Source organism: Podarcis muralis, chromosome 14 (assembly GCF_964188315.1).
Source record: "Podarcis muralis chromosome 14, rPodMur119.hap1.1, whole genome shotgun sequence".
Taxonomy (NCBI): Eukaryota; Metazoa; Chordata; class Lepidosauria; order Squamata; family Lacertidae; genus Podarcis; species Podarcis muralis.
Window position 1 is genome coordinate 26,554,996 of NC_135668.1, and position 23,753 is coordinate 26,578,748.

Below are 23,753 nucleotides of genomic sequence, written 5' to 3' on the forward strand. Positions count from 1 at the left end.
TTTGCTATGGCTCCATCGGAAGTCACATGGGTTTAACCACGGTGGGATGATGTCCTAGCCAAGGGCAGAAGTTCTGGATTCTGCCGGAGAATACCTGTACAATGTGAGTGGGGACCCTCTGGCTCAGGGGTTGAATGTGGCCCCACAGACCTCTCTATGTGGCCCCTGAAACTCTCCCTAAGCCACACACCCTCTTCCCATACCCTGAGCATTTTTGCCTAGCTGGAACCGGTCCTTGAAATCCAATAATGCCTCTTGCTTGCCTGAGTAGAGAGGGGTTTGTGAGTGTGTCCAGAAACCATCTGACTGTAGAAAGGTAAAAATAACATTCACTTGTACCTCTGGCCCTGCCCACCAGTGTCATGTGGCCCTCAGAAGGTTAACCAGAATGGAAAGTTGCCCTTGGGCTGAAGAGGAGCTCCCCAATGCTGCTGTTCAACATTGAGCATGTTGTTTTATAACATAATGGACAGCAGAGTTGTTGTCTTCTGGATGGTTTCACACCTGGACCTTTAGCATCAACACAAAATGCATAGCAGGCAAAACTTGGCAGGGAGATAAAGTGATGATGCGGAAAGTTTTCCCTGATTTATGCCAGATAAAGTGAGAAGGGGTCCCCATTCTCATCTTAGCCACAGAATGAAGCATCCTGAGAAACTCTATGCAAGTTTCTAGGCCTTTTTCTTTTAATTGAAAAAAGGCAATTACACAATTAATAGTGCGATCTAAAGGATATGTACTCAAAAACAAGTCCTGTTGAGTTCAGTGGGGCCTACTGCTGGTTGCCTTGCAATGATATAGTTGCAGGTAGGTAACTGTGTTGGTCTGCCATAGTTGAAAAAATCCCTTCCAGTAGCACCTTAGAAACCTACTAAGTTTGTTATTGGTATGAGCTTTCGTGTGCATGCACCCGAAAGCTCCTACCAATAACAAACTTAAAAGGTAAAGGTAAAGGTACCCCTGCCCGTACGGGCCAGTCTTGACAGACTCTAGGGTTGTGCGCCCATCTCACTCTAGAGGCCGGGGGCCAGCGCTGTCCGGAGACACTTCCGGGTCACGTGGCCAGCGTGACATCGCTGCTCTGGCAAGCCAGCGCAGCACACGGAATGCCGTTTACCTTCCCGCTAGTAAGTGGTCCCTATTTATCTACTTGCACCCAGGGGTGCTTTCGAACTGCTAGGTTGGCAGGCGCTGGGACCGAACAACGGGAGCGCACCCCGCCGCGGGGATTCGAACAGCCGACCTTTCGATCGGCAAGCCCTAGGCGCTGAGGCTTTTACCCACAGCGCCACCCGCGTCCCTTATAGATAACAAACTTAGCAGATAACAAACTTAGTTGGTATCTAAGGTGCTACTGGAAGGATTTTTTTTTTTATTTTGCAATGATATGGTAAGCTCAAAATCCTGTACTGACCAATATTCCAAAGGGCCCTGAGAATGAGTCACCGCTCCCAGACCCGAGCAAATGCATTAGGTATTGCAGCCTATGTCAAACAAATCACAGTCCCTTTGGTTTCTTTTGCTTATGGCATATCCTCTAGAAGAATCTGCACAATGCAAAGGTCTGTTTTCTCAGACATGTGTTCTTACCTCCAGCAAAAACCGTGGGCTTTCTGGCATGAACTTCAGGGCAACCAGAGACGCGATGCAGGGCAGAGAGCAGACAACCACGAAAACTCTCCAGCTGTGGAAGTGGTAGTTGGTCCCCATACTGAAGCCCCATCCTATAAGCAAGGGAAAGGGGCTACAGCGAGGGATGGAAGATGGCATTGTTTCCCTTTCCACCCTGAATTTGTCCCATGCAGTCATGTTTCCGTTCTGCTGCAGTTTGTCTTCCCCCATCAACTGCATTATATGTCTTGCTGCCCGCTGTGGCAGATTTATGTGGCTTAAGTGATTTGTGTAATTAATTATGTAAATTACCTGGCCATGCCGCAATTCCACCACATTCATTTCAATGCAAGGGAAACACAATACAAATTTGGGGCGGGGGCATTATAATCAGTGGCATATCATTTGCTGATGGAAAGCAACCAACTGACAGCAAATACCAATGGGTCGATTTGCATTCTGGAATCCTGGACATGGGGACAAATATGCAAACACCAATAATGTCCTCTTTTTTTCCTGTTTTCATCAGAATTCTCCAACATTCCCAGATGGCAGAGCACATCTTATGTTCCAGGTAGTGAAGGTGGGATGCTGGAGGGATGCAAATTCCTGTGAGAAGTCAAGTTACAGGGAACCAGGCAGAGGGCCTTCTCGGTAGTGGCGCCCGCCCTGTGGAACGCCCTCCCACCAGATGTCAAAGAGAACAACTACCAGACTTTTAGAAGACATCTGAAGGCAGCCCTGTTTAGGGAAGCTTTTAATGTTTGATGCATTACTGTATTTTAATATTTTGTTGGAAGCCCAGCCAGATGGGTGGGGTATAAATTATTATTATTATTGTTGTTGTTGTTGTTGTTATAAAAAATGTCCTGATCTGCAACTCCTGGACTAATGTTCAAATCGGAATTTAGGTATCCAGGGATCTGAATTTGAGGGATTTGACCTTTTGAATTCCTGTACCAAATGACTTCACCTTATGGACTAATGTGTGAGGTTAGCTATCTGGAAATCCAGCATTTGCAAATGCAAGGGATTCCTCCTTGATAAGATACCAAATGGCCTAATCTGCCCTTCTCAGGGAAATAGTTACCTTCCAAATTCTGCACTTCCCGAAACATAGTGACCCCATTCTTAATAGTCTTTGTGTGCCAAAACAGGTGCTTCGATGCAACTGTTTTGGAGAACATGCCCATGTAAAAATATATGAAAGCACATTGTTAAATATGTACATTGAGGGAAATCTGGTTTTAAGAATGCAGATTAACACAGAAAATAATGGAATTGTGGGTTTTTAAAAAATAATAATGCAAAAGTAAGGTGGGCTGGAAATAGATAGTTCTGGCCATTCCTTATCCTTGGTATCTTCAGTGAAGAGCACCTCATGGAGTAGGGCTAGGGATGACCCCTGACTGAGACCCTGGACAGCTGCTGCCAGCCAGAGCATGCACTATTGAGCTAGATCAGGCCATGTGGTGTTCTTGAGGTGTCACTGGCTTAACTCCCATCAGCCAGTGATCTGACTCGGTATAAGCATTCCTAGACCTAGGCCTTGCTAGGTCTGGCCCCACCTCCCAGTCCTACCAGGCGTAAGGGAGCATCGCTGTATAGACAGCCAGCAAATCCTCAGCCTGAATGCCACACATGGATAAAGGCCAGGGGTGCCGTCTGAATCCAGAGGTGATTACCGTAGTGCGGGATGATGCTCCAGGCCATGATGGAGGCGTAGAGGGCTCCAATCATCCAGAACATGCAGAGCCAGCTCAGATGCTCCCCTCTCTTCTCACGAGACAGGAATTCGGAGAAATAGGCAAAGACAATGGGGAGAGTCCCTCCAATTCTGAGGAAGCAGGCGAGGTGGGAGAACAGGCAGGAAGAATGAAAACCAGGCCAAAGCATTGCTCTTAATATATCCAGTCCTGAATAGCTTCAGATCAGTTTACCTGGGGCTTCCATATGCCCGGAATTTCCTGGACACAGCCAGGCTGAAGCCCTGGAATCCAGATTTTCACTTTTTGAAATATGGCAACTCTGGTTTACCTGTGTGGTTGTATTCCCTTATATATGCCCACTTGACCGCTGGGACTGGCCTTGTTGTAAGTGCCATGTAATACTCAATCTACATTTGCAAGAAATTGTGGCAGCAACTACCCTTCAGAACCCCCCACCCAGAATGATACATATATACCACAGTTGGTATAGCACGAGACTCTGAATCTCAGGGTTGTGGGTTTGAGTCCCACGCTTGGCAAAAGATTCCTGCATTACAGGGGGTTGGACTAGATGACCCTCGGGGTCCCTTCCGACTCTACAATTCTGTGATTCTATTGATGTCAGACAAGTGCCTTCCCTGTACTCTTTATGTTGCCTGCTAAAAACATTTTTGGTTAGGCAAGCCTATCCTGGTGGGTAGAATGTTCTTGGTCTACAAGAATGGGGAAGGACGGGACCACTTGCAAGAAAGGTGGAATATAAAGGTAGTAATATATATATACATTGTGCGTGTATGTATGTGTGTGTGTGTGTGTGTGTGTGCGTGTGGGTAATGTAGTAATAAATATAAACTATAAATTCATACAAACATAAATGCAGGACTAGCATTGGAGCCTAGACCCCAGATGCTGTTTTGCTGGGGCGGGGAATTCAATCCCATACCAGCAAATTCAAGTTGCACAATTAAAGATGGTTTGTGCCACTTCCATGAATTAAAAAATCAGGAAGTGATATGGAAACATCCTGGAAAGTGTAGGACGACAATGGCTTAATGCAGCCTAGCCTTCTCACAAGCAAATCAGAATGAGTGATCAATAAATGGCTTGTCTGGACCAGCAGGTAAAGGAGGATTCAATTCTGCTGGCTGCAGGGATCTTCTTCTCTTCTGCTTGAGTCTGTCTGCCCAGTGCATTCCCTGTGGGAAATGCTCCACCGTTGCTCACCTCTTTCCTACCCAATGGCCCACCCATTCACAGCCCCAGATTGCTCCAGGAAGCCCGACCCAGGGCAATCAAAGGCTATTGCCTCCCAACCCAGCCAATATCCAAATGCCACAAAATGGGCCTGGTTATGTTTTGAGATTCAGGCCAATCTGATACAGAGACCTATTCGTTAATGCAAGCTGGCCCTTTCCCAAGCTGGGCGCTGCGTAACTTACCCAAAACCAGAGATAAGGCGACAGAAGAGGAAGAATCCATATCCCTGTACAAACGAGGACAGGAACGCAAAAGATGCATTGATGGAGAGAGACAGGATGAGGCATTTCTTCCGGCCCAGTTTGTCTGCCAGGCCACCCCACATAATAGCCCCCAGCATCATGCCCAGGTAGACAATCAGTCCTGTGGGAGAAACAAAGACAAGGGGGGGGGTTTTTAAAAAGTAGAAGAAGTGAACCTACTTCATTCCAGACAAAGCAAAGCAAAACAAGACAAAAATCAGATATGTGTAGCCATGTTGGTCCAGAAATATGGATAAGGGAGAGATTTATTTGTTGGCACATTATTGGCAAATGACTTAATTTGCATATAGAATAAGAGAACAAGAAGAACATACCTTTAAAGAAGATTGGAAAATGCTTATTGAATATATGGGGAGATTGTGTACACTTGAAATCGTTGGCAGCATTAAGATAAATTCAACAGTGTAAACAAGTTTTGATAGATGTAATAATGGAATACTGAATGGTTTAGTTTATATAAAAGATGCAGAGATTTATGATATGAAAAATGAACCATGGACGGAGAAGAAAGGAAGTCACTGATACTTTAAGGTTGTTTAGATGAATATTGTAAATTGTAAAACAGAAAATTTAATAAAAATTATACACACAAAAGAGGAAAATGACTTAATTTGTATCTAACCAAAGCAATATAGCTATCTCTTGAAATTCTGGAGTTTGCAAGGTAGTCCTCCAACTCCCCAAATTGCATGCAAAATAGTTCATGTTAGGGGGAGATGCACAGCAGTGTATTAGTGATAAGGGTGTTGCATAAATATTAGGGGAAATTGCTTGCAAAAATGCAAATATATTGTGCAAATGAAAAATTTGCATGAAAATGCACACTTTTTTAAAAAAAGTAAAGCAATGCAGAAAGGGTGCAAACTGGGAAAAAAGAGAAACTGAAAGATGCCAAAATAGTCAGAGCAGGGAAGGGAGAAAATGGACTGGGTGGTGGTGGTTCCAGCTAGGGCAGGGTGTTTGTGTGTGTTGTGGGCAATCATGAATCTGTCCCTTGAGGGGAAAATTTGATGGTTGGAGGATATTCATCACTGCTCCACCCCCTTTTGCTTCTGCCCCCACCTATCACTGACATGTTGCCTACCTGGGAAGTTGCCTACCAGGGGAAGTGGCCCTCATGCTGAAAACATCTTCCTATCCCTGCTTTGCATGCAGAAGTTCCCAGAATATGGGAATCCTGGGTAAAAAGGATGTTAGATTGCAAGACTCTGCACCCAAGACTGCCATGAGCTGTTGTGAACTGCAAAAAATAGAAGTGCCACATTTATTGGTCAAATGGACTCGAACAATATAAGGAGGCTTCACATGTTTATAAGGGGCTGGACTTCCAGACTGATAAAGCATTCTGGGTAACCTGAGAATTCCTGCAGAAAGCCCAATGATATGTGTGTATGACTAGGCGTGGGCCTGTGTATGTCCTAGTGATTGTAGTGGTGCCAAGGCTCACATAGGGATGGATGGATCTGTCAATTTCAGTTATCTCCATTTCTGCAGCCATTTGCTTTTCCCCTTCTGAATTCTTACAAAAATTCATCACGCTTCAATTTCTCCTCATATGCCTCTTCGTATGCATTTTAGCTAATGCGCCCTGGTATGCCCATTTTTACAAGCAATTTCCCCTAAAATGATGCATTTGGGTATGTTATTTTTCACAGATATCCCACGCTACGTGCATTTTTGTACACACTGGCTGGAGAACAGCATTCCCAAACACAGAGAGGTGCTAATTTCAAAGGACGGCTGTGTTTCAGTCTGTGTACCGGTTTGAGAAGTGTGAATGCAAACAAAATCACATTTCTCCTTCGGCCCAAGTGTTAACTGCATAGACTTTCAGCCTGAGTTCATCTCAGCTCCGAGTGAGATTACGTGCTCACAAGAGGGCGCTGCCAGCTGAGTCATCAGCGACGCCTTGCCTGACTAGTTGTTGCTACACTCAGAGAGATCAGAAATGCCGTGAGCCTCAGGCGGCCTAAGCAGCTTAAGGGCGCACGTGTCCTCTGTACGTGCCACCAGTGACGGGGGCAGGTGTTTGGCATCTTAGCCCTGCTAACTCATCCCAGTGCAACTGGTGCTGCAGGAAGATCAGCAGGGGAAGAGAGTTCAGTTGTGTTGAAAACCAGGAGGTGGGAGTTTATAAAGGGATGTTAATATGTCTCTTTGATTCTGTGATTGGATGGCAAGCAATAATTTTAGGTGTTTCTGATGGATCCTGGAGAGGGGAGAAAATGTTAATGTTGAATCAGTTGCTCGGAAAGATTACCAAGTTCTTTCCTTCAACACTTCCCTATTAGATCCTAGATTTTGGAAAAAGTGCTAAAGGAGGGGGGGCAGACTGTAGGAATGGGTGCAAAATTCAATTTCCCAGCAATCACATCTTCCTTCCTTCTTTCTTTTACAGCAAGCAGCTAGTCCTCAGGTCTATAAAGATACCCATGAATGTGAAATGGGTGAGCAATTCCCAGTGGGCCAAATCCTGATCTCCTCCAGCCTGGTGGTCCAGCATTGACAGGTGGGCAAGAACACTCTCCTGCCAATCATCTGACATTATAATGATGTCAGGTGATTGATAGGCAGCTTGATCCCACCCACTCACCTTTCAACGTTGGCCCTGGGTGGTAAGGTTCAGGCAACCCTCCTCCCCCCTTTACACTCGTTCAAGATGTGTGTGTCTGCACACATGCACATTGCGCAAAAAATGGAAGTGACCCAAAGATGTCACAAAAAGGGTAGAAACAGGTGGCGGTGAAACAGGGTGTTTGCAGAGTGGGGTGCCTCAGGGTTCTGTCCTCTCCCCCATGCTTTTCAACATTTACATGAAGCCACTGGGAGAGATCATCGGGGGGGTTGGGCTGGGTGTTCATCAGTATGTGGATGATACCCAGCTCTACCTCTCTTTCAGATCAGAACCAGTGAAGGTGGTGAAGGTTCTGTGTGAGTATCTGGAGGCAGTTAGAGGATGGATGGCGGCTAACAGATTGAGGTTGAATCCTGACAAGACAGAAGTCTGTTTTGGGGGGACAGAGGCGGGCAGGTGGAGGACTCCCTGGTTCTGAACGGGGTAACTGTGCCCCTGAAGGACTGGGTGTGTAGCCTGGGAGTCATTTTGGACTTGTAGCTGTCCATGAAGGTGCAGGTCAATTCTGTGTCCAGGGCAGCTGTTTATCAGCTCCATCTGGTACGCAGGCTGAGATCCTACCTGCCCACAGACTCTCGCCAGAGTGGTGCATGTTCTAGTTATCTCCTGCTTGGACTACTGCAATGCGCTTTATGTGGAGCTACCTTTGAAGGTGACCCTAGCGGCAGCTAGACTGGTGACTGGAAGCGGCCACTGAGACCACATAACACCAGTGCTGAAAGACCTACATTGGCTCCCAGTATGTTTCCAAGCACAATTCATAGTGTTGGTGCTGACCTTTAAAGCCCTTAATAGCCTTGGTCCAGTATACCTGAAGGAGCATCTCCACCCCCACTGTTCAGCCCGGACACTGAGGTCCAGCGCCAAGGGCCTTCTGGCGGTTCCCTCGCTGTGAGAAGCAAAGTTACAGGGAACCAGGCAGCGGGCCTTCTCAGTAGGGGCACCCACCCTGTGGAACGCCCTCCCACCAGATGTCGAAGGAAAAAACAAAAGATGTCTTTTAGGAGACATCTGAAGGCAGCCCTGTTTAGGGAAGCTTTTAATATCTGGAGGATGATTGTATTTTAATATTTTGTGGGAAGCCGCCCAGAGTGGCTGGGGAAATCCAGCCAGATGGGTGGGGTATAAATAAATTATTATTATTATTATTATTATTATTATTATTATTATTATTATTCAGTGGTGTTTCAAATATACACATGATTTCACTTAAAGGCAGCCCTGTTTGGGGAAGTTTTTAATGTTGTGAAGCTGTGAAGGGAGGCTTCATGCTGCCTATCGGAGCTTGCGTGCAAGCAGGAGGGGGCAGGGATCTCTCATTTAGGCAATGAGAAGCCTCCCTTACCAGTTGAGGGATCCCCACCCCCTCCTGCTTGCAAGCAAGTAGGAATGGGATTGGGGCTGCTCCGATGAGAAGGGAGGCATCGAAAATTGGCAGAAAAGGCTAGCAAGATCCGAGACCAGGGAGAAGAGTCGGTGGAAGAAGACTGGGAAAAGTCTAAAGACTATTTATAGAAATATTGTAAAATTAATGAATGTTAGAAGAATGTTGGAATGAAATTATATGGCTTTAGTAGAAATGTTATAAGGAATTAAGTATAAATAGATTAACAGAGCATTAGAGGAAAATAAGGTTAAAAGATGTTAAGATAATTATAGGATAGAAAACAGGGGAAGATGGTAAGGAATTGCTGAAATAATTAATAGAAGTGGAACACAAAAAGGGAGGTGTGAGGAGGTCGTGGAAATACGGGAAAGATATTGGAAGTTTTTTCTTTTTTCTTCTTTTTCTTTTTTCCCCTTCTGTTTTTTGATGTGTTTTTAAATTGTTTTTGTTTTGTTTTGTTAATTTTTATGTAGTGTTTGTGTATTATAATGTATTGTGTATTGTTTTTTCTTTGTTTTTTCCTCTGTAAGTGTTTAAATTGTTGTAAAAGGAATAAATATTATTTAAAAAAAAAAAACAGAAGGGAGGCATCGAGCTGCCCGAGCCTCACCACCACCACTGCCGCTCTCGACCCTCCTTCTCCGTCTTCTGTGCCTGACCCACCATGCACCGCCTGCCCACCACCACTGAAGAATCAACAACTCAGGGGCTGCCCAGGCTCATGGAGAAAGGCCACCCCTCTGCCTCCGCCATTGCTGCAGCAACAACACCCCGAACGTTTTTTAATTAATTATTTATTTGTTTATTTATGTGTCCCGAGATTCATTGAAAAGAATCTGGTAACCTTAGACTGAATTCCCTGCATACCTGCTGATTTGCAGTGGGTGGGATGGGATAACCTTGTTTTCTTCAGCATTCATACATGCCAGCCAGTTTCCAGCAGGAGCTTGCTGGTGCACCGGAATGGAACAGGAATGAACAGCCTGTGCATCAGGCAATGCGTGGGGTGGAGGTGAGGAGTTCAATGATGTTTTCTGCAGCCACATTGCTATCTGCTCCACATCTGATGTTTCCTGATGCATCATGGGCCAAATGGGGAGCCCTAGAGGGTCAGGTTTGGCTGAATGTGTTGCCCACCCTTACTCTGCATCAACTGCTGGCTTTGGAACGAATTCAGTTCTCCTGACTAGTCAAAAATTCAAACCCAAAACGCTTTGCTAAATTAAAAGGCAATGCAGCACAACAATAATAATATATAAGAGAAACAGTGGATGATTTCATAACAAAAGCCTTTAAAGCTCATGGTAATCAGACCTTGGAGGAATCCATAAATACTGTAATTTCTCCTAATAAGAATGTAAGCAAATCCCTTCATAGTGAATCACACAGTATTTAAGCTTTTCAGGATGTTGGCAGCAAGCCAGCTGCAGTTCCCTTTCATTTATTCATCATTCCACTTTTTTTCCAAGGGGATTGTTATTCAATGGATTGATCATGCATGCAACTATACATGACACACAAGCAAACACATCCATTACAGAGTGTATTCTGCAATGAGATCTTGAAACCCAATTCACAGCTGGTTTGTAAGCTGTATGCATAAAAGGGTCCTGATCACTCTATGGATTATTGGACCCTGGGGGTTGGCAATTGGCAACCCTCAAGCTAAATTCAGCCCTTGGAGAGATGCCATCTGCCATTTGTCCCTCTCCCTATTGAAGTGGCCAGCCGTCATTGCTGTTTGGTGCTTTTTGAATGTCTTTTTGAGGCAGGGGTGGGCAGAAGTCAGGTTGGGATGTCCTAGCAGAAGTCTGCAAGATTTGCAACAAACTGGTTTCCAACACCAGTTGTTTAGCAACAGTAACATCAAAGGGCCTTTCTTCCTGGGACTGTTGGGATAGCTCAGTGCATGAGACTCTTAACCTTTGCCGCATCAAGCAGTTGGTCCCTTACCTTTCCCGCTCCGACCTGGCCACAGTGATCCATGCGACAGTCACCTCCAGGCTTGACTACTGTAATTCGCTCTACGCGGGTCTGCCCTTGAAGCTGTCCCAGAAACTCCAGCAGGTGCAGAATGCTGCAGCGAGGCTCCTCACAGGGTCTCTGCCATGGGAGCATATTCACCCAGTGCTTTTCCAGGTGCACTGGTTCCCAGTGGAGTACAGGGTCAGATTTAAGGTGCTGGTTTTGTCCTTTAAAGCCCTTCACGGCCTAGGACCCTCGCACCTACGGGACCACCTCTCCTGGTATGCCCCACGGAGGACCTTAAGGTCCATAAATAGCAACACCCTAGAGGTCCCGGACCCTAAAGAAGTCACATTAGCCTTAACCAGAGCCAGGGCCCTTTCAACACTGGCTCCGGCCTGGTGGAACGCGCTGTCTCATGAGACCAGGGCCCTGTGGGATCTGATTTCTTTCTGCAGGGCCTGTAAGACAGAGTTGTCCCGCCTGGCCTTTGGCTTAGAATCAGTTTGATTCCCTCCCCCTCTTTCTTTTTCCTTTCTCCTCCTGTGAAGGGGCTGCATCCTAATGTTTTAATGTTGTATTTTAATCTTGTTTTTTTAAATTGTATTTTAATCAACTTGTTTTTATTATTGGTTGTTAGCCTCCCTGAGCCCGGTCTTGGCTGGGGAGGGTGGGGTATAAATAAAATTTATTATTATTAACCTCAAGGTCATGGCTTCGAGACCCACATTGGGTGAAAGATTCCTGCATTGCATGGGCTACATGACCCTCAGGATCCCTTCCAACTCTTCAGTTCTATGATTCTATGATTCCCCCATAAGCTAGGCAGCTAAAATGATAAAAGATAGCCAGGAGAGGCCTTTTCTGTGACCTCAGTTCTGTTCTGGTAGACAATGCAGAGCTTAAGAACATAAGCCTGCTGGGTCAGTACAATGGGTCAGCATCCTGTTCTCACAGTGGCCAACCAGATGGATGTGGGAAGTCCACATCGATGGATCAGTGGTCTGACTTGGTCTGAGATTCATGGGGGATGAAGCTATCAAAGGCTACTACCATCAGAGCTGTGCTCTCTCCTCGTTTTCAGAAGCGGCGTGCCTCTCATTATCAGCTGCTTGGAATTGCATGGGGATAACTCAGGTTTGGGTCCTGCTTGCAGGCTTCCCATTCAGGCATCTGGTTGGCCACTGTGAAAGCAGGATGCTAGATTAGATGGGCCTTTGCTCTGATCCAGCAGCCAGGCTCTTCTCATGTTTATTTGCTAAAGCTCCATTGCTCAACCTCTGCCCCAACCCCTCTGCAATACAGGGATAGTGGCCCACTGGTCAGGGCTGTTATAATGTTTACTGGGTGGGTGGGGACACTGGTGTCCTCCAAATGTTGATCTCCAGAGGCCATAGTCCCAGACAATTAACCATTCTGGCTGGGACTGATTGGAGTTAGGATCCGACAACCTCTGGAAGTCCAGAGGTTTGTCTCCCTTGGTTTGTTGCAGTTTGCTTTGTGTGATGCCTCTGGCTTAACCCCTTAGGCTTTCCGCCTAAACACACAACATGAAACTAAACCAAAGTTTGCAGAATTCAGCCCTTGTTACTCATCCTTTCCCCTCCTTCTTCTCCCTCCCCAACTGTTGAAAAATAAAATTTAAGTTCCTTGGGGCAGAGGCAAACACCTATTTGCTTGTGCTACTCTGTCAAGCGCTGTCAACAGTGAACTGCCGTGCACAAAATATAATTATGTGAAGCACCTTTTTCGGTTAAGACAGCTGCCGGGAGCTGTTGCCCAAAGTATCTGGAGGGCACCAGACTGGGGAAGAGCTGTACAGAAGCATCACCTGATGCCATCAAGGAAGTTCATGCATTCTGCCTGAGTTCACGCTCTTGCTCCCAGATTAAAAACTGAACGGCCAGGCTGGATAAATTGCTTTCTGCAGAGAAAATCCAACTTCCCAGCTGTTCATCCTAAGCTCCTTAAAAACGGAAGAACACACAAATGTATCTGATCCAGTGAGCCAACCCATCCATTTTGCTTTTAACAAAAGAACACGTTCTCATTCAAACACTAATATGCTTCCCTGGCAGTCTATGCGGATTCTGTCCAGGGTTGTTGTCAGAGAATGGTCTAAGCCTGGGTCTTTTGTGCAATCTCCAGCCCCTTCCCCTACTTGTGGGCTTCCCGCAGCCACTTGGTGATTATAGGATGCAGGAATAGATGGGTCTTTGGTTTGATCCAGCATGGCTCTTCTTATGTTCTCGAAGTCCCAGGTTCAAGTCCTGACACCTCCAAATAGGGCTGGCAGAGGCCGCTGTCTGAAACCCTGGAAAGGCCCTGCCCCTGGGGGGGGTGACCAACATCTGGTGTTCTCCAGATGTTGTTGGGCTTTCAACTGCCATCAGCTCTAGCCAGCATGGCTAATGCTAAGGGATGCTTGGAACTGGTGTGCCACAACATCTGGCTAGCACCATGTTGGCTATTCCTAGTTGGACCAGCGGTCCAATTCAGTGGAAGTATGTTCCTAAAAGGAGGGTGGTTCTTCTATGATTCAGCACATGTTTCGCATGCAGAAAAGGAAGAGGTAGTTGTCCTCTTGTCCTGTTTATTGGTTTCCCAAATGCATCTGGATAGTTAAATGGGCCTTTGGTCTGATCTGCCAATGCTCTTCTAATGTTCTCAGAGATCAGCAACTGGAAAGTCTTCAGCTTCACATGGTCCCCTGGGTGACCCTATTTGGCACTCTGATGTCTCTCTGCTCTTATTACTTTTCCTGGTAGACATGCGGGTGAATGGAGAAGAGAACCTTCCTTCCTTTCACTAACATTCCTCAGTATCCTCTCATCCCCTCTCTCATTTACATCATGAGCATGATGGATACATTTCAAAACAAGCTTGCCTCCCTCACATTACATGCATTTTTGCATGAACACCAGGACTTCCTAGGGCACGGATTCCCAAACTTGGGTCTCCAACTACAACTCCCATCATCCCTGACCTGGTCCTGCTAGCTAAGGATGATGGGAGTTGTAGTCCAAAAACAGCTGGAGACCCAAGTTTGGGAAACTCTGCTTTAGAGGTATCTATATTTGGGGGGTAGGGGCTGGGGCCCCCTGTGCCTCAAAAGCATAGAGCCAAAGAGTGGATCCGAGTGCAGCATGCCTCCAGCAGCTGGTTCCTTCTCCTCCTCCTTCTGCCATGGAGGGGAAGAAGGGTCGGAACACCATCTTGCTGGTGGTAGCACCAAGAGAAGGTGGAAGAGGAGCTGCAGGCAATTGAGCCATGTGGCTGCTTCATTTGGCTCTGCCCCAGCTCCTCCAGATGTCCTGACCTCATGCATGCGATGTCGGGACATCAGTATGTCACAAACACAAGAAGAGCAAGATAAAAATGATTCACATAAATAAATTGGAATACATGCAAACATACATAGCCCCTAGTACAGTGACTATCAGCTCTACAAATAGATTTGGGTTAGTTATATACCCTTGAGGCCAGCAACCCAAGTTCAGGACCCATTCTGTTATTTATTCAAAATCCTGCCATATATATACTTTGTATCGACACCGAGCAGTAATGAAAAATCTCCCTAGCCAGGCATAGTCTAAAGCACTTGCGTCATTTAAAATTTCAAGGTGGGTGGGAACAGAACAGGGCAGATTTCTGGAGGAATGTTATTTCTACAATCCAAGTTTTCTCCCCCACTCATGCTGTGCGGCAGGCACATTGAAATGACTAATTATTCTAACTAAGCCTGGGTTCATTCTTCATCATTTTATTCTGTGCAAGAAGCCTGGATGGTGGGGAGGGCAGCTGCCTCTTGCAAAATGCAGGGGAACTTCTTCCAAACTGGCTGAGAACAGCATCTATGCTTAAACCAGCCACTTAAGTCACTTTAAATCCAATATAAATTAATAGGGATGGGCTATCCTGAATCTGCTCTTGCCTGCTGTTTTTTCCCCAGCACTGCTATGCTGAAAATCCCTCCTCCATCCCTCCCTCCCGAACCATTCTCCATCAATTAATGGAACAGGAAATGGCAATCAAACATTATCAAAGGTGAAGAGAAAAAAATGGTGAAATTCTCAATGGTTGGGTTTGATGTTTCATGGTATTTGTCTTACATTTGAGGTGGCCATATGGTGTTTGTGAATGTCCTTTCTTTATCCTGCAACTCATCTCATAAGACCATAAGAAGAACCTGTTGGAACAAGCCAATGGCCCCTCTAATCCAGTATCCTGTTCTCACAGTGGCCAACTAGATGCCCTAATGGGAAACCCACAAGCAGGATCCAAGCACAAGTACCCCTCCTGCGGCTTCCAGCAACTAGTATTCAGGATTATTATTGTGTCTAACAATGGAGGCAGAGCATAGTGGCCTTAACCTCCATCAATTTGTCCAATCCTCTTTTAAAGCCATCCAAGCCAGTGGCCATTGCTGCCTTCTGTGGGAGTGAATTCCAGTATTTAACTATGTGTTGTGTGAATAAATACGTCCTTTTATCTGTCCTGAATCTCCGAACATTCAGTTTCCTTGGATGTCCATGAGATCTAGTGTTATGAGGGAGGGAGATGATAGGAGATGATAGATGATAGAAGATAGATAGATGATAGATAGATATAGATAGATAGATAGATAGATAGATAGATAGATAGATAGATGATAGATGATAGATAGATGATAGATAGATGATAGATAGATGATAGATAGATAGATGATAGATAGATAGATAGATGATAGATAGATAGATGATAGATGATAGAAGATAGATGATAGATAGATATAGATAGATATAGATTAGATAGAGATAGATAGATAGATAGATAGATAGATAGATAGATAGATAGATGATAGATAGATAGATAGATAGACAGACAGATAATAGATAGATGATAGATATAGATAGATTAGATAGATGATAGATAGATAGAGATAGATAGATGATAGATAGATAGATAGATGATAGATAGATAGATGATAGATAGATAGATAGATAGATAGATAGATAGATAGATGATAGATAGATAGATGATAGATGATAGATAGATAGATAGATGATAGATGATAGATAGATATAGATAGATAGATGATAGATAGATAGATAGATAGATAGATGATAGATAGATAGATAGATAGATAGATAGATGATAGATAGATAGATAGATGATAGATAGATAGATAGATAGATAGATAGATAGATAGATAGATAGATGATAGATAGATGATAGATGATAGAAGATAGATAGATGATAGATAGATAGATAGATGATAGATAGATAGATAGATAGATAGATGATAGATAGATGATAGATAGATAGATAGATAGATAGATAGATAGATAGATGATAGATGATAGATAGATGATAGATAGATAGATGATAGATTGATAGATGATAGATAGATAGATAGATAGATGATAGATAGATAGATAGATGATAGATAGAGATAGATGATGGATAGATAGATAGAGATGATAGATGTCTGCCACAGTGCCATTGACTGTTCATTGCTGTTTTGAGTAGTCTTTAATTATTATTTTTTAAGAAATCAATTTGGAATGATTTTATTTTTTAAGAGGTAAAACTACAGACTTAAAAACAAAACCAGTGAGTACACTGGTCTCAGGAGCCACCCTTCCTGGCTTTTTGCTCTTCCAACAAACTTCAGGGGAAGTCTACTTAGATAAAGTACTGCGTACTTCCCTGGTGGGTCTACAGAAGGCTTCAGTTGGCTGTACAGCCCTGCAGAGATAACATCTCTTGTATCTGCCTTAGAAGGACCCCTTGGAGCTGTCCAAGGTTCTGAAAGTTCTCTGCTTAAATGGGACTCCTGACTGCACACTGCCTGCAACCAATTCAATCCTCATACTTCCACAGGTCTGGGCACTCCCTCACTTTCTGCCTGCCCTGGAAGAGGCCATCTCTGCACCACCCGGGACCTCCTCACTATCTCAGCACTGCTCTGCTCATGCATTTCGTTGTTTTTATTTCATTTGGGGTTTTTTAAAAAAAATAAATTATAATTTTCAGATTTATACATTTCAACAATTTTACAGTCATTTTAATATTTCAAAACTTGACTTCCTTCCCCCCTCTTTCTGCAGTTCCTTAAATGTATTTTTAATATCTTCTGCATATCCAGATTAACTTAGTTTGTTCACTTATTCATCTACTTTAAATATATACTCTTATGAAACTGCAGGTTATTACAATAATCCTGCCAATGTTCTTATCTGTTTACAATTTATCTGTAAATATTCAATAAAGCATTTCCGTTCTTTTATAAAAAGTTTGTTATCTTGATTTCTTATTTTTCTGGTAAGTTTTGCCATTTCTGCATCTTCCATAAGTTTTTGTATTCTACTTTTTTTCCATTTGGGGGCAAGTTACATTCTTGCCGCTGTAGTAGCATACATGAATAAGTTTCTATACAGTTTAGGTAGTTCTGTCCCTATAATTCCCAAAAGAATTCTTTGGGGAATCATTTTGGTTTTTAAAAATCTGTATACCTCCCTTCATTCAAAGATCTCAGAGAGGTTCACAGTATAAAAATAGAAAATAAAAACACAAAATACATAATAAAAAACAAAAACACAACAAACCCATACCACCCCACAAACACATTTAAAAGGGCATAGAATTTTAATCAGCCCAAGTCCTGGTTGAAGAGAAATGTTTCCACCTGGTACCTAAAGATAATGAAGGTGACAGACAAGCCTCCCTGGGGAGAGCATTTCACAAATGGGGAGCCACTGCTGAAAAGGCCTATTCTCTTTTGTCATGCTCTGGACCTCTCATGGAGGAGACACCCAAAGAATGCATACATCTGAACTTTAATGTAAGTATTACTGTCTTTACCCTGTGTGTTTCCCTCTGATTTCACTACTTTCACTCCACACACACAATGCATGAACCTGCCAGCTCAGGATAATGCTTTGTGCCTCTGATTCAGATGCATCTGACCTAGTCCACAAAAGCTTATGCCATAATGAAATCTGTTCGTCTTTAAGGTGCCACAACACTCTGTTTCTCAGGCAGAACACAGAAAGTGGCACCAACTTCTGGTAGAACACTCTGCTGGTTTGCAATAGACCAGAGACGGTTTCTTATTCCTTATTATTTAACAATAGCAACGAAACAACTTTCCACAGAATACTGAAACAAAGAAAACTCCAGGAGTGGACTTGTGCAGGAAAAGGCCATAAGTTCAGTTCAGTTCTGATGTAAACAAAAAACAAAAAAACAGAATGTGTTCAGGGACACAGCGCTCTTTCATTCTAACTCTCTGTTTTTTGTACCCAACTTTGGAGTTCTGGTAAAAACTATAAAGTAGGTCTGACAAATCTGAAGTCTGTGCCCTAATCAGCTGACCTAACAATGGTTTCTAGTCTTCTCTACAAAGCTCTTCTCCTCCTCCTCCACCACCACCTCTCTCTCTCTCTCTCTCTCTCTCTTCATTTTTTCCACTGCCTCAGTTCAGCCTTGGATGGAGATTCTTTTTCATACTCACAGCCTGATCAGTGCAATCCTGCCAGGGCCACACATAAAACAATGCTGGGCAGACTGTTCTCTTAGCATTGGGCCGAAGGAGACAGTGACATCTGGCAGATTGGAACACAAATAATCCCAGCAGGGACAAGCAAGCTGGGCTGAATCGCCCCTGCCAGGTGCGGAAATATCCGACTGATTTATGAGACTCTGAAAGGGAGAGCCTAAAAATGGAAAGGCCTTGGGTTCACTAGCATTTCTTTGTTTGAATAAACAGAGCTGGACGCGAACTAAAAGTCCTGCTGCAACCTAGGTAAAAGAAGAAAATGAAGTAGTGCAACCTGAAATCATATGTTTGTGGTTCAAGGTGCAATTTGGGGGGGGGGGTTCAATTCACTTTGAATTTAAAGGCAAACTGACCTAATTCACACTTTCCAAAACAATATAAGAAATGAAACAGTCACCATATGGTCCACCTTTCAAAATTCACACTTCTCTGAATTTTACACTACACTTCTCCAACCTTGCAACTTTTACAAAAATATATTGGGGGAAGGCATGCATTGGGGGGAAAAAATAGTGAAAGTAACTTTTGAAAGTGTTATATTTGGGGAAACTGCTTGCCAAAAAATATATGTGTGAATGACTCAAAACTGAATACAGAAATGTATTTACCAGGGGGGAAATGCACCAAAATGCGGACCAATTTTCATTTACAAATTGCTACAGGAACTGTTTTGGGGGAAGCCATGGCTGTTTAAAGTGGCATGATGCTGCTTCAGCTGTATAGTGCAGATGTGGTAAGATAGAAAGATATAGAGGGATATCCAACAAAATTATACTCATAGTTGACCTACTGAAATTTATGGACCCAAGTCCACTTATTTCAATGGGTCTATTCTATGACTTAGTTGGATACACACAAACACACACACAAACAAAAAACAAAAACACCTCTATCTATCTATCTATCTATCTATCTATCTATCTATCCATCTATCATCTATCATCTATCTATCATCTATCTATCATCTATCATCTATCTATGTATATCTATTGTTACTTTTAATGGTAGCAATTACATTGTGATGGTAAATCATCTCCATCAGTAAAGGATTGATTAAGATGTTGTCTAAAAATAAACGGATCCCTTTAATTATGCTTGCTTCTTTTTTTACAGAAAGCCTTTTCTAACATTCCATTGTTCCTTATTCTAACAAAGATCCATTGAAGTCAGCTCTTTCCCTCTTTCCCTCTTCTCTCCCCACACTCACAGCCCATCTTAAGTTACTCACTTTGTCTTTCTTCTCATGTCCCCCTCCTTAAAGGTCTGGGCAAAGAGAGGCCCTTCTCATGCATTAACATGAGGACAAAGCCAGAAGGCTGACTCCTCTCCAGCTGGAACGGAACCAGTCCTGCCTCCTAATCAAAAATATGGCTTGAAAGGGGGCCAGTGGAGAGTATTATACCAAATGAACTCCCGGGTGTTAAAAAGAGGTAAGGAATAAGAAGCCATGCACGTCTAGCACTGAGATGCAACAGTCATTCAAACACAATAATGGAGAAAGGGTGCAAACTGATCTTAAGGTATGGAGATTGAGTAACGGAGAGAAACTAAAATGGACAGATTTGACTATCTCTTGCTACAACGGGCAAGGGAATCCAAAATCCACGGTAGGGCAATACTGAAGACTCTTTGACTTTGGGGGTGGGAAATCAAAGTGCAGAAGCTTTTGTTGTTGTTTAGTCGTTTAGTTGTGTCCGACTCTTCGTGACCCCATGGACCAGAGCACACCAGGCACTCCTGTCTTCCACTGCCTCCCGCAGTTTGGTCAAACTCATGCTGGTAGCTTCGAGAACACTGTCCAACCATCTCGTCCTCTGTCGTCCCCTTCTCCTTGTGCCCTCCATCTTTCCCAACATCAGGGTCTTTTCCAGGGAGCCTTCTCTTCTCATGAGGTGGCCAAAGTACTGGAGCCTCAGCTTCACGATCTGTCCTTCCAGTGAGCACTCAGGGCTGCAGAAACTATATATATGCATTTTGCAGGGTTGGGCCTTGGCTGTGGCAGCCTCTCCTCTACCTTGCCTGTTCTCCAGCAGCCACTGTGAGCTGCCCAAGAGAGGAAGCTGACAACAGCGGCCATAAAGAGGCAACAGGGGAGCTCATTCACAGTCACCACTGCCACCCCTTCCGCTTAGGACAAGCACTGGCTCATCCACCTCCCTGGTGGCGATGGCACTGGTGGGGGAAATAGGGACATTCTGGGATCAGATCAGAAGCCCTGGTGGCTTTGGTAATACTGGGATTGACCCTAGAAAATAGGGGCACTTTGAGGGTATGGATCATAGCCATCATGGCCGAATCCTCGTGGAGACAGAGAACTGGGCCAGATGGTCCCCCGTTTCATCTGATCAAACAAGGCTCTTCTTTTCTTTTTTAAAAAAATATTTTTTAAAATGCTGTTTAATTTGTGGAACAGCATCTTCAAACTACAAACATTATTTGCACTCATTGAACCTGCCATGTTTGGAAATTGGAAGAGGGAAGATGGGGCAAACATATTTTCACACATTACTAAATATTTAATATTTTGCCATGGAGAAAAATATCTGCAGTTTGGACCTGTGCGCCATGAAAAAATGCAAAAGGTTCACTGTGAGATATGCAGTTTCTCTTCCCCCACCCCCACCCCCAGGAGAGAGTGAGAAGGAGTGGGGAAAATCTATTTATAATATCAGGCCATCTGCTTTCTTGTTTAGTCAACTCCCTGGTGTGTTTGTGTATCTCTTGTTGGCATGATGGACAATCTAGCATATACATTGTGCGGATTGCTGGAAGCGCAGCAGCAGGGATCATTAGGCATGTGAGTTAAGGGTTAATTCTGTTACTGTTAAAGTCAGCTAGCCAAGAGGAGGATGGGTGAAAGTGTTGCTTAGCAATCAGAAAGAATGGTAAGATCTTCACACTGAGATAGCACACACTCCATTGGCTATGTAGTTCTGAGGGAGATTTTCCTATGTGTGTTTGGCTGAATGTCTTCTTGCTATGTACAAGGCTTGAACTAATAAAGTTTCCACACACGCTCACATACCTCTCTCTATCCTTCTTCCAAGCAACTAGCAAGCATTCTCAGAGCTCAAGGATACATTCCACCCTGGCAAAAACACTCAAGGAGTGTACAGAGCCTGGCCTGAAGAGAGGGATGGTGTCCTGGGAATATTTCCCAAGGGCCAGTTAGCCTGGCCGCTCTTCTGTTTTACTTGGTTAGCAGCTGGGATCGAGCTGAATACCTGTTGATTCCTGTCATATGTGTCACACCAGATTTCCCAAACAGAGTTCTGTTCATAATCTTATGTAGAATTTGGTTTAATGAACCAGCCCAACCTGCCTGAAACTTTTCTAATACCTTATCAACAATCAACCTTACAACAACTTACGTTTTTTCCATAGATAATCACTTCAGGATGTTTCATGGAAAGGAAGGAAGGAAGGAAGGTTAATTAAAGCAGGGGTGGGTAACCTTTGACCCACGGGCTTAAGTTGGTCTGACCAGCATCCTCAATTGGCCTGCGAGGCCATTTCAGCCAAGCCACACCTAAACCCGATATATGTATACAAGTGCTGCACAAAGGGCTTGTTGGGTTCCATTGGTGAGAAGAAACACCCCATTTTGATAAAAAGCATTTCCCCCCTTCCTAAGGAGGAGGTTTATGTTCAAAGCACTTCCTCCAGCACTTTGAATGTAAATTCCTTTCTCTGCAAAGACTTCAAAGGGCTCCCTTTAATTGACCACCAGCTGATTGCTGGTAACAGTGAGGTTCTTTGAGATGCGCCCCCATGCATCTTCCAAAGAGGTTGTGTTATAGCAATGTCTTCTGAACTTTGGCAGGTGTCATTATGGTACCATATGATTGGCATGAGGGCATCCCACCCCCTGTCAAAGTTGGCCTGTTACAAGAGAGAAAGATCTGCCCTCTCCCCCCACCCCCCAAAATTTTATCTGGAAGGAGAAATTTTTGAGGAAACCACCAAGAGAATGTTCATTCAGCTTTGACTCCTAGTGGGTCTGCACCCTATTGGGAGCTGGAGGACATTAAGAATCAAATAGAGGATGCTATTCCAAGCAGTTTCAAATTATCCTACAGCTAGCCTCATGGCATATGGCTGAAGAGAAGAGGGACTTACCTAGCATTCCTTTGTTGGAGCGTGACAAGCACATATCCTTCTCAGCACTGGGTAGAACGAAGCCAACCACAAAGACCTCCACCCCATCTGCCATCAGTGCCAAGCCGAGGACAGTAAACAGCATCCATTGGAAGCGTCCATGACCGCATTCCTCAATGATGTTTTCGTACTGGTGGGCCAGCTGCTCCTCATCCTCCATCTTCTCCGCCATGAGGTCGGCATGGTCTCTGAACTCATCAGCCACCTCTGGGGCTTTCTTCTTCTTCTGCTTCTTGAGGTCATCTGGGTGAGGGATGCCCTGGTACTCTCCTTCATAGACTTCATCATCTTCATCATGCCCTTCGGTAGCATCACTTTGAGCATCTTCCTCTTGAGCTGGCTCCTCCCCACTTTGATAATATCCATCATTGGGAGCATAACCTCCATAGCCGCCATCTTGGTACCGGTAATCATCAGAAACTTGATTCACTTTGTTTCTTTGGCCATCATCCATTTTGAGTCTATATGTCTAGATATATTTAGCACAGTGTGTGGTTTTTATACTCTAACGTACTATATGCTATTTCTTTTTTAAGTTATCCAGTTTGTGCTGTTAGCTACACAAGCATAGCTTCTCCTTTGGAGACTGTCTTGATGTGCAATAAAAATGCCACGATTCTGAGAAAGCTCTCTGCTGGCGTTGTTGTTAATTAGGAACAGTATCCTCCCAGAGAACCATTGTATAGTACTTTTAAAAATCTCAGCGCTGCCTTATCATCTGTTTTACTTCTCTCAGCTATCAAGAGATATGGAAGGGATCAGCAATTTGGTATGACCAGGTACTGGTGGGGTTTGGGATGTTGTTGACTTTGCTGATTCATTCTGCCATGGAAGGTCAAGCCCTGGGGAAGAAAAAGAAAACAACAATGACTTGAAAATGCAAGGAAAGGTCTCAGCAAAAGGCAGGCTGCATCTGATGGCAAGCTTGTTTTTAATTGCAGAGGCACATAAAGGAACACAATATTATGGCACACAGACATAAAGGTGCATTTATCTTATTGGTAGAGACAGTAAAGGAATTCATCTGGTTCATATTTTTTTTAAGAGAACCACCTGATTTGCACTTTTCAGATCTCAGCTCAACTAGCATATCAAATGCGTATAAAATGCATATTTTGGGGCTAAGATGAATACCCCAAAAATGTGCATTTTAGGAAAGTGTACATATGTTGTGGTAGGAAATGCATATGAGCACAACACAATTTTTCATGCAGGTGTTGTTGTT

The 23,753-nt window shown here is 44.0% G+C and overlaps 1 protein-coding gene across 1 annotated transcript in view; it reads right to left on the reverse strand.

Annotated features, from left to right (window-relative positions):
• SV2B (synaptic vesicle glycoprotein 2B) overlaps positions 1-23,368 on the reverse strand; it is a 36,359-nt gene extending 12,991 nt beyond the window's left edge. The window contains exons 1-4 of the mRNA XM_077919028.1: positions 22,490-23,368; positions 4,760-4,940; positions 3,297-3,448; positions 1,591-1,724 (exon numbers count right to left, since the gene is read on the reverse strand). Coding sequence (XP_077775154.1) covers positions 1,591-1,724; positions 3,297-3,448; positions 4,760-4,940; positions 22,490-22,982 — 960 coding nt within the window. The 5' untranslated portion in view covers positions 22,983-23,368. The remainder of the gene's footprint in view (positions 1-1,590; positions 1,725-3,296; positions 3,449-4,759; positions 4,941-22,489) is intronic.
• Between the last annotated feature and the right edge of the window lie 385 nt (positions 23,369-23,753).